At 40.9% G+C, this 11050-nt stretch overlaps 1 protein-coding gene across 1 annotated transcript; it reads left to right on the top strand.

Annotated features, from left to right (window-relative positions):
- Nucleotides 1-1198: 1198 nt before the first annotated feature.
- Nucleotides 1199-5900, top strand: polr2m (RNA polymerase II subunit M). Its single transcript, XM_022212992.2, is given in 5 exon segments — nt 1199-1532; nt 2562-2596; nt 2599-3163; nt 3327-3549; nt 5210-5900. Coding segments are annotated over 5 exon segments (1077 nt in total). The 5' UTR covers nt 1199-1422; the 3' UTR covers nt 5354-5900.
- Nucleotides 5901-11050: the final 5150 nt, after the last annotated feature.

Genomic DNA, 11050 nt, shown 5'->3' with positions numbered 1-11050 from the left:
TCCTGATCGTGTTGATAGATGGTCTCACGTACAAAAAAAGCCTTAAAGTGTTTTTAATAAGTTGCTCACACATGCTTACCTCAAGCATTCAAACTTAACTCCAGATAAACTTCATGTAAATATGCAATAATTCAATGTTAACATTTTTAGGAACCATACAGAAGATGGTTCCTAAAAATGTAAACAGTAAAATTTGACACATGGCAGAGTTAGAGTCAGAACATCATGTCCTTCAGATAATAATACCTTCAAATATATGTGATACGCCTGTTTCAACAACTTTTTGAGATCAATAACACTCAAAATAATACACATGAATATAAAGTCATAGTAAGAAACAAAATTTCTTACAGGAAATTCAAGTATTCTACTGATTTTTGGGGTTTTCAAGTATATTCAGTCAGTCTATGACTTTAGTTGTAAAGTAGTTTAGTAGGTATAATGGCATTTCATTGGATCTTTGTGCTGTTTTGATCCTTAATATTTAAAGTAGTAAGCTAAATTCACACAATCAAAACAACTGTAAAGGTTTAGCTCAGCATTTAAATTTGTCAGGTTAATTCATAACATCAGTCTTGTTTTTCTGCAGAAAGCATTTTGGTGCAAAGGCTGCTTTTTAAAATGTGCTATATAAAAAGCAGTGATATGGTTTGACTTAAATAATAAGGGTTCATGTGGAGAAAATAGACAAATATGAGGCCCGCACCTGTGTTTAACCCTGTCTGAAGTGATTTGGATAGATAATTAGGGCATTCAGAGGAAAAAGTTGCATACGAAATCAAAAAATACATTTTTCTTTTTTTGGAAATATAGAAACTAAGTCTACTGGGACTTCATTCTAGCTGCAGCCAGCTGACTTTGAACTCTAGAAAGGACACAGCTGTAACTTCTCAGTTGAAGTTCGGGTCATTGTCTGTTGTGAGAAATGGATTGGCACGGCGGCTGGAAAACATCCGCACAGGAAATACAGCTGTGGAAAGTCTGAGTCTGTAAAGGCGGTTCACAGTGACTGCGCTGACCACACAGCCAAGAGAGAAATATCTTACATGAGGGAGTGTCATCAGCTTGTTAGCAGGCCCCTCTTTGGCATCTGGTGCTGCTGACTAAAGGTGACCAGCAGAGGGCAGCAGATCAGCCGCAGTGATCAGGTGCAGTATCGCGTACTGTCTGTGGGGGCGACCGAGCACTTCCTCGCATAATTGATTTTTCCCCCACGAAGAAGAAGAACCCACACTTTGAAATGTTGTGTAATGTGTTGGAGCGGCGAAACTTCCTCTGAAATGAGGTTTCCAAAGCTCTCTAACAATCAAGAAATCCATCAGCTGGACGTGTTTTTAGGTCGGTAAAGTTTTTACGTTGAATTTTAAACTGAGCTCGGCCTGTTTGTTCATGACTGTGGCTAGCTGCCTTTAGCTAACAGTGATGTTCTCGTCGTGGACGGAGCGCCAGGGACAGGTGGGAGACCTGAGACACCAGAGCAGAGAAGAGCTCCAAGAACTGCTGGTCAGACAAGAGAAGATCCTCTCTAACAAGTAAGTTTAAACCCGTTTTTATCTGTGATATACGAGAGGCTCAAAGTTTGACCGTGGGAAACTTCAGACGCCATAAAAGTGGTGATAATGTCGCCGTAGCATCTCACATAACTACTTATAAAGCTGGCTGTAGTTTATCTTTGTAAAGCTTTAATGTATTCATGGTGGATTAGTGCCATTCTAAACAAAATGAAAACTACATAGCTACGCTTAAAGCTGATCACTTATCTCTCTCTGGTTCTACAGTTTTCCTTCTTTTGCTATACCGACAGCAAAAACTGATGTAAATGTACACAGATGTCAGCATCTACACCAGTCTCAAACGTGACGAGTGCTGCATGCAAGCACAAAATGGGTTGGCACATGCTGCTCAATTCACAGCTTTTTATTTGATAGACAGATTCTGAAAGGTCCCACCATTAGATCTGTAATCAAAAAGATTTAAACTCATTGTTGAATTGTACACCTGGTTTAGGTTGAATTTATTTATTTGCTTCGTGTCTTTGACCATTTAGACTGATACATACACAGTAGTGCTGAAATATTAGTCGTTCACAATTAATTGAATTGCTTGAAAACCTGCTGTCATCGAGCTGAGAACCATGTTTCAGTTGCATTTGGTAGAAGATGTGTGTGTTCTGCTGTATGAAAGCATGTGGAGTCTCTCTTTTTTTTTTTACAAGGAAATAAAGAAACTGGGGTCAAAGTATTTTGCACGATATTTGATTCTCAAGCAGTAAAAGTTTATCAAATTAAAGTAGGAATAAACCAAATGCAGGTCCTTTCTTTAAGGTCAGTGAATAGTTATATGAGTGTAAAAATGATGTCAATCAATTGCAATTATTGTCACAGTCGTAAGCAAATAACTATTGGTAAAATCTGTGTTGACCTATCCAGTGTAGTTCAAGGGAGATTTTGTATACATGACTGTGAGGACATTTATGGCTGCTTTATTATTTAAACTAGCTTCAAATGCATGTTAAATTGTTTTGAATGTATCGTGCACTGATATATTTGTGTTGTTTGCAGGAGGTTTCTACAGACTCTTCCTGACAAAGGGAAAAAATACAGGAGTTTGCAGATAAATTGCGTCTCACCATCGAACACCACATTGAAGAGGAGAGTAGACAGAGCTTGGTGTCTGCTGCCAGGACAGAGTTACAGTCCAAGTACCAGCAGGCTTTCACAAACCAACAGCAACGTGCTGTCGCCACCACACCAGCAGCGTCCGACCAAAACCATCAAAATGAGATCACTGCAGGTCACGCAGTACAAGAGAAGGAGACGTTACCTGTCTCTTCTCATGTGCAGAAAAACACCACTTTGGACAAGCGACAGGACCAGTTTGTCTCCAGAGCAGCTGCTGTTGAAACCATGGAGACGGCTGCTGCTGGGGCCTCTCTGAACTCTGATGGGACAAAAGAAGGAGACCTTGCGGAGGCCTTGGAAAGGGTCACACTGTCTGAAACTAGTTCTGGTCTTAGTAGCGAGTCCAAAGACCCATTAAACAGCAGGGCAAGAGACACTTACTTTCTCAGAAATCAGACACCGAAAAAGCCTCACTATGTAACTGTTCTGGAAAAAACAGAGACGTCTTCAGCTCCCAGAAAGCAAAAATTCAAACCAAACCAGTGAGTGGACTTTGTTTCATATTTGCTTTAATTTCAGAACATTTATAGCAAAAAATACTTATGCTTATTTTACACAGTAACACTGTGGCCTGTAGTATGTCGTTTTGCTTTCTGTCTTAGTTTTTAATGAGCAACAAAAACATCTTCTTAACTGTGTTTCCAGGCTGCCTCAGAGAAATGACATCTCTCCATCAGGATCCTTGTCACCTGGTCAGTCCTCTGAAGGCTCCTCGCCGCTTTCTTCACAGGCCAGGAAGGAGCGAGACAGAAAACACCTGGACGACATCACTGCAGCCAAACTCCCTCCTCTCCACCACAATCCAGCTCAGCTTCTGTCTCTGGAAGAATCAGCCATCCTGCTAAAGGAACAAACCAAGAAGCAGCAGGTAATGTATACATTATTTTGTCTGTGTGTAGAAAATGACATTACACCAACTGACAGCATCAGACGTTACTACTTTACTGTTAAGGAATTCTGTGATGTTGAGAGACAAACAAGGAGGCAGATTCAGAGACACTCTGAAGACTCAGATGGCTTATGCTGAGAATAAGGTTTACTGATATCAGGAGAAGTGATACGAGCAACACAGTGATGTGAGCGCTGAGCATCAATTCTTCAACCTGGGGTATATATTGAGTTGGGAGGAATGGCACGTTTAGATTACGGCCCAATATGGAGACAACTGTCTGCTCTGTAATGTCAGGTCAGGGTCATATTAGGGTCTAGAGGGCATAAATGAGCTCCCAGCCTCAGTTTGGAAGAAGCAAATAGGAACAGGGGTCAAAGGTGATAACCTGTAGGATAATTTGAGGTCCTCTATAGATTCTACAACTTGATTTAAGGTGACTGTACTTGACAAATGCAACCTGTATTATATTCTGGGATGTCTTCAGCTAACAGCTGTGAGAAAATACCTCAATCAAGGGAAAGAGAGTAACTTTTCCTTCACATTAACAAAAACTGATTTTGTCATTGTATTAGTTACTAAGGCAACTTAGTGGTAACAATTCAGAGTATTTTAATACCTTGGTGTACAAACATGCTAAAACCAGAAAAATCTGTTAATTAAGACATACATTAGGCCTTTATTTATAGCTCATTACAGCAATTACAGAAATTCTTTGTTTTCTGTGTAACTCAGCTTTGTTAGGAGGTGAGAGTCAATGCTATGATAAATGTTTGACACTCCCAATGTTAATAGTAGAAAAACAACGTTCTTTCCACAAAGTAGAACTTCACAAAGCAGCGTCAAAGCAGATTCAACTTTTCCAGGGCAGCCTGGCAAGTTTTTTTAATTTATTTTTTTGGCTAGAAACCTCTGGGAACAGCTGGACTCTTCAGAATCAGAATCACGTTTATTTGCCAAGTATGTGAGCACATACAAGGAATTTGACTCCGGTATTTTACAGTACCCTCTTGTACAAGACAAATAGAAAATTAAATAATAAACTCTTCTTAGTCAAATCAATGAATGTCTTTGATCCCATGCTAGAGTTGTTGTGAACATAAATTAATTTTATACAGTAAAGATTCCCTTTAGATATGTATAAGGTTTTTTTATTCCTTTAGTAAAGCAAATTTACTTTCTTTAACAGTAGTCTTTTATTTTAGGTCTTGTTTTTTTTATTTTGTGCATATTGTAAAGGGCTGCTGAAGTTATCTCAGTTACAAATGAATCATAGAACAATAAAATGGCAACTTTTAGTTTTCATTGAAATAATATTAAAGCAAAACTAATTTTTTAGTTGAATGTAGATTCTGAATGATGTACAGCATGTAGTCAGTCACAAGTCAACGTCAGGTCCGTCCATCAGCTCTAGAGGGCAGCATTCGGGCAGCGTAGACGCTGAACCGCTTCATGACTGCAGAGCCAAACGTCAAACAGTGAGCTGTTGACATCTCACGGAGGCTGTTAAGCTTATTATCAGTCATACTTTTGTTGAGAGTTTAATAGCTATGGCTGTGCTGCTTTATAATAATGTGCTTGTTTTCAGTCTACCAGCCTATTCATGTCAGCTTTTTCTCTGTCTTGTGTTTAATTTCAGGAGTTGCAGGCCAAGCTGGCAGCCCAGAAACTGTCTGAGGGACTGAAGATCTCTATGGGGAGCTACACTCCTGACGGTGGCCCCATGGATGCCTACAGAGAGGTTCACGACGAAGGAGCCCAGCTCTCCTCAGAGGAAGACTGATCCTGGAAGGCCAGCCGGGGGAACCAGAGTGACCTTGGCCCTGAAGGAAAGAGGCTTTGGACCTTTGCGATCAGGACCCATCAAACAGGATTTTCACTCCAAGGGCAAGAATTCTTAAGAGAGGAAAAGAGTCTTTGCATGGTGTGAAGGATTAGTTGGTATCCCAGACTCAGCTCAGGAAATTGAATGGCAGGTTGAGAAACTAGCTTACTTAATTGTCATGCAGTTTGAATTGGGTTCAGTTGTTTCAGTGTCCTGCAGGAATAATGATATCTTCTGTTAACTGGGAGCCTCGAATGCTAAATTTGAAGCATGCATCATACAGGAATGTTTCTCGTCAGTACACTGAAACTGATGGCTTTCTGAACCTGAGAGTGTCGTACGTTGAGGTTTTCTATTTTAGCGTGTTCATAATTGTATGCACTTAAAGCTCATCAGGCTGTTTCACCTCAGTGGTGACTGGAAAACAGACACAAATCTGCAAATAATTTAAAATGTTACAGAATGTCTAACAGAACTGAATAAATACAACTGATTCCCCAAATGATGGTGCTTGTGTAACAAACGAGTTTTTCCCAAATTAGAGAAGCTATGAATTCACCTCATCAGCTCTTTTTGTGGCTCAAAATCAATTTATAGGAGATAGTCTTTAATTTCTGATCACACCATAAAATTGTTTCTGCATCAGCCTTTAAACTACCAGACAATCTAGTCTTGATTGCAATGAATAAAAATGCCAGTGTACATTTTAGAATAACAATCACATATATTTTCCTCATACTCTACACACTGCTGCTGCTGTATAAAGACCCTCAGGTCATTGTTGGTGTTTCTCACAATCTCACAAACTACATTTTATCAGCTGGAGCTGGTGTGAGGTTTTTATTCTAGAGGAGTCTAGAAGTATGAACAAAACAAAAAAAATGTGGATTGAACCAGCTGGAGGGGGAGTGTGAGGCCTAAACCGAGCTGTACCCAAGTATAGAATAATGAAAAAAAAAATGCTCAGAAAACAGCACAATCTTTCATCTATTTGCTAGTTTTTATATTAATTTATTTGCTGCCGTCCTCACACTCCTCATATATTATCTGCTTTCTAAAATCCTAATATTTGTGGACCTAAAGTAAAACTTAGTGGCCTCTGTGCAGATCTTCAAGCTATTTCATCGTTAGACCTCCAGCTTTTTCATTGATTTATGTGAAAAAGAAATCTGTAGGCTTTTATATATATATATATGTAAGTGTATGTTTAAGTTCCTAGTGGAGCTCTGGTCAGCTGCAGGCACTGATACTCTAAAATCCTGCGAGATGTTATCAGGCAGGGATCCGTCACACACTTGATAAGATTAATGCAGGGTAGTGAAATATTAGGGCCTGATGGCTGAGACATCTGGACTGCATTTGGATCATGTTGTTGCTGGGAATGGCAAGCGATGATGGGACGGCAGCGGGCTAATGCAATATGGCAAATACCATTTCTCAACTTTGCTAATATGTGGTAGATAAGAAGTGCCAGCCACGTTCAGTATCTTTCCAAACTGCCTTTCCCGTCATCCGTCTTCCGAGTCTCACAGAGGACTGCAGGCCGTCCTAATTGAAGCAGTCTGATTTGGGGGCTTTAGTAAGGAAGAAATAAGGCACCTTTTTTCAGGGGAAATGAGGGCGGGTTCATGCAGGTCAGAGTCTGGTGGTAGATGCCCCTTGATAACCCGTTGTAATTGTTGCTGAGCCATTGGTGGAAGATGTTTTAGGGGGAAACAAATCTGATTGCTGTGTATTTAGACACTGTATCTGATGGGCTCCAGAGTGGCCCCGTGGTGACGTCCAATAACAAATACATGAGCACGATACACAGAGGATCCTCATTGTGCTGGGATTAATTACAGCCTACCTTGCTTACATAAATTCAGAGACTGTTACCAATTATGGGGCACATTTTTGCTTTTCTCTGTGGTATCCGGCGTCAAACCTGACTCTGAACGCATGTTGATGTTGTTGAGGTGGAACCAAGCACACTCTGTAGTCAAAGCTCTTTTTTTTTTTCTTCTATTTGCGTTGTCCATTGATGAGGAGGTTGTTTATACTTCAACTTGAATCCCAGACCGCTTGACTCAGATTAATAAGCTCCTCATGAAGCAGTCTGCAAGTGATTTGCTCCAACTCCGAGTCCGAAATCACACGTCCTGCGGGAATAGAAATAATTTGCTGTTTGGGAGGGGAAACTGGAATGTGATTTCAAAACTGCCTCTTCAAAGACCAGTCAGCTCAGCCTTAAATTAGATATACAGTATGATGTATAGACTGGCGTTAAACACGAGTTAGGCCCTCAGCAGAATGATTTGATTATATCTGCCAGGTTACAAAGTCTGAGGTCATGCTTTTTCCATTCTCTGATGCTTTTGTCATATTTTTTCAGGGCACATGAGGAGATGAAATAATGCAGCACACAGCAGCTTTCTGCAGATAAGGTTACAGCCTATCTTCCCATCCCAATTAGAACCAGCTCTCCCTCGTCTTTACTGCATCAAAACCAAATCGAGTGAAATCGACGTGGCTCCAGGGATGGCAGCGCTGCTCTGCTAGTCCCAGACTTTTTGATGGATTGCCATAAAATTATGCGCAGATATTCACGATCCCCAGAGGATGAATCCTAATAATTTTCTCTGGCAGCACCACATTTATGATGAAACGTCTCAAGGTTCATTCATTCACATTCTATTAGCTGATTTCCTTTTGTCACCAGATGGATGTTTTCAATGAATCTCAACAAGTGGAAGACAGAGCAGCTCATCGGTGTTTATCTCAAGCGTGAACAAATGTTTCGTATGCAAATGGAATGAGCTGCGGATGAGAAACAACAACACGTGTGACTTTGCTGTGTTGTGTGTGTGTGTGTGTGTGTGTGTGTGTGTGTGTGTGTGTGTGTGTGTGTGTGTGTGTGTGTGTGTGTGTGTGTGTGTGTGTGTGTGTGTGTGTGTGTTCTCTTGACGGGGCGACGAGGAAAGTCAATACTTTCCTGACGGGACAGAGGTGCTGAGGTCTCCAGTTATCTCACCATGAAACGTGTGTGTGAGAGGAAGCTTCACATAGTTCAAGTCATGGCTGTTGGCTGCCTGAGGAAGCATGATATGTGGCTGAAACACTCCTGAGAGTCCTGCAGCTGTCTTGCCACTAATGTGGACAGGAAAATATTCCCCTACTGCTGGGTTAATCTATTAGAGGAAAAAAAGAAGACTGAGGTGTCTGGAAGTGAGCGCTGGTTGTAAAACATAGTCATGGGAGTGATTTATTACATTTTTACATTCTTAAGGTTGTTTTTTTTTACATCCACTTGACATGGGTAGTTTATTGCACTTGAATGTGGTCAGAGAACAGAATTTCCTGCGATTGCGTTTCTATTAAGTGCTGTGCACAGATACTGCAGTCGGATGCGTTTTGAGTCTTAAGTGCACCAGGTGTTTGCAGACATTTGTTGGTGTGGATGCTTTACCATCGTTTCGTCAGATTTGTAGCGGCTGTGTGTTTGCAATTCATTTGTATGTCACTAAAACTAGAAAAATGTTGACTTCATAGATGCCCACAGTTTCTGTCTTAGTGTCTTCGTAGCTCCTCTCATCAAAGAATGGGTGAATGTGGAAGGCTTTCTACACTATTACGTCTGTGATTTTTTTAAAAATAATCTCGTACTTCATCTTACTAATCACTGCATAGCCTAAACATCTGCAGTATTTCTCCTTAAAGAGTGTGAGGTCTTAAAATGTTATTTCTTAAAACTAAATAATTGCTGTTTTCTTTCTTTTTGTAAATCTGTTCTCACAGTGAAAGTCTGTGTGGCCGCCGGCAGCCGCATCCCGTGTGTGTTTTTGTTTTAACACATGGTAAACTGTTGAGTGTGAAGATCTCAGCAGACCTGCCTTATTTCACACATTTAAATGCTCTTTAGGGTAAAGACACAATTCTCCGGCCTCAATAACAACAACCCAAGAGTCTTCTTCGTCTCCATCCACTTATACTGGATTGGTTTCAGTAGGTGAAACCAACAAGGAATTATCACTTTAACATGATTTTCTTTCCGTTTCAGAAGCAGAACATGTGCTTCTAATAATCAGTGCAGTGCAATAAAACGCACATACGCTGTTATTTTATTATACATGCTGCTGTTCTGATTATAATACAGAGTTTAGTCCTTGTTTTCCCCTCCACCTTTTTTCTTTTTCCTTTTTTTTCTTCCCAATTTGCTACATTTAATGTAAGAGCAGCAGCCAGCCTGTGGAGTTTCTGTGAGATAAGAATGTCACAACACAAGCATTATGTGTTTCCTTTTCCTTGGAACAATGTTTACAGTTCAAAAGCCATAAAACTGACCACAAATGGAAAAGGCATGGTATAGCCGTAATGAGTTATCCTTGTGTAGTCACGTCTTGTAGCAGATGGACTGTGTGTTTATTTTAAGTCTCTGTGAGCAGTTCTCGCAGGTCAACACTGGGTGGCAGTGGTGGATCTTTGGTCTTTGTCTCTGCAGCCTCATCTTTTATTCTTGCATCAAGTTTTCATGCAAAATCGTGGAAGCAGTTGTTTTACTGACACTAAGGCTTTACTTTCCTCTTTGCATGTTTCAAAGTTGTCATTTTGCATGTTATCAAGAGAAAAAACTTATATTGAACCAAAGATATGTAAGAATTGTGAAAACCGAATCACCATCTCTGCAGGATCAACAGCTGTCAGCTGTCATTTGGCAACAAAGAGCTAAAGTTTACTGTTTGATTCCAGATAGTGAGTCTGTGTTTCAGAGACGTGGTTCGTGTTCCAGGTGAGGCGACAGCTTTGCACCTGGCTGCTCAGCCTCGGTGCAGATAGCAGCTCTCAGCGTGGACCAACGTCTCTTACTGCAGCAGTGAAACTGTAAAAATATGATCTGGATACATCTGCACTTAAAAGCACTCCCACAATCTCTGCTTGGAACGCTTTGCATAACAATCCTGAGGCACTAGAAAGAAAGAAAGGGTGGAGAGAGAGAGGGGGGTGGGGGGGTGAAATGGGTTGAGGCCCGTGATGCGTGGTCTGGGCCAAGAAGCTGCCAGCATCCCAGCCGCTCCATGTCTGGTCTGGCACAGTATTAAGCAGCCTGTTTTGGGGCCTGTCAAAAGCTCATCACGGCAAGGAAGCCGTCTCTGTGGGGATGCTGCGGGGGTGCCAGGGCACGGCAGGGGGGAGAAACCAGAGACCCTGCCCGGCAGCTTGGTCATAATGAGGAGGAAAATTCTTATTCTTGTATCCCCATTAATGTTACAACAACAATGAACTTTTGTCCAGCTTTTTTTTTTTTACTCTTATTTCAGGCATCTTTATACTTCGCATTTGCTTTATTTCCTGCCCTCATCTTACATTTGCTGGAACTTCAGCCCTCAATCATTTATTACGGTAAACTCATGTCATAAGCTTCCGCTCTGTGGCAGAAATATTTACTAAATAAAGTCATGCAACTTGATACAACTGCTGACTCTTTCTACTCTGTTACCTCATGCAGTCCCCCTTATAGTGTAAAGCACAGCTGATTATCTCATCGTATTGTAAAAAGTAATTTGCGCGCTCGAAAGATCATGTTCGTGTCACTTGTGGCGATCATGCACTATACCAGTGTGTTAGGTTGTAATTTTTTGGCCAGTGTTGTTTGTGACATCAATCTAAAGTCGTCCA

This window comes from Acanthochromis polyacanthus, chromosome 2 (genome assembly GCF_021347895.1).
Source record: "Acanthochromis polyacanthus isolate Apoly-LR-REF ecotype Palm Island chromosome 2, KAUST_Apoly_ChrSc, whole genome shotgun sequence".
NCBI classification, from domain to species: domain Eukaryota; kingdom Metazoa; phylum Chordata; class Actinopteri; family Pomacentridae; genus Acanthochromis; species Acanthochromis polyacanthus.
This window is presented reverse-complemented; position numbering and strand designations above follow the sequence as displayed.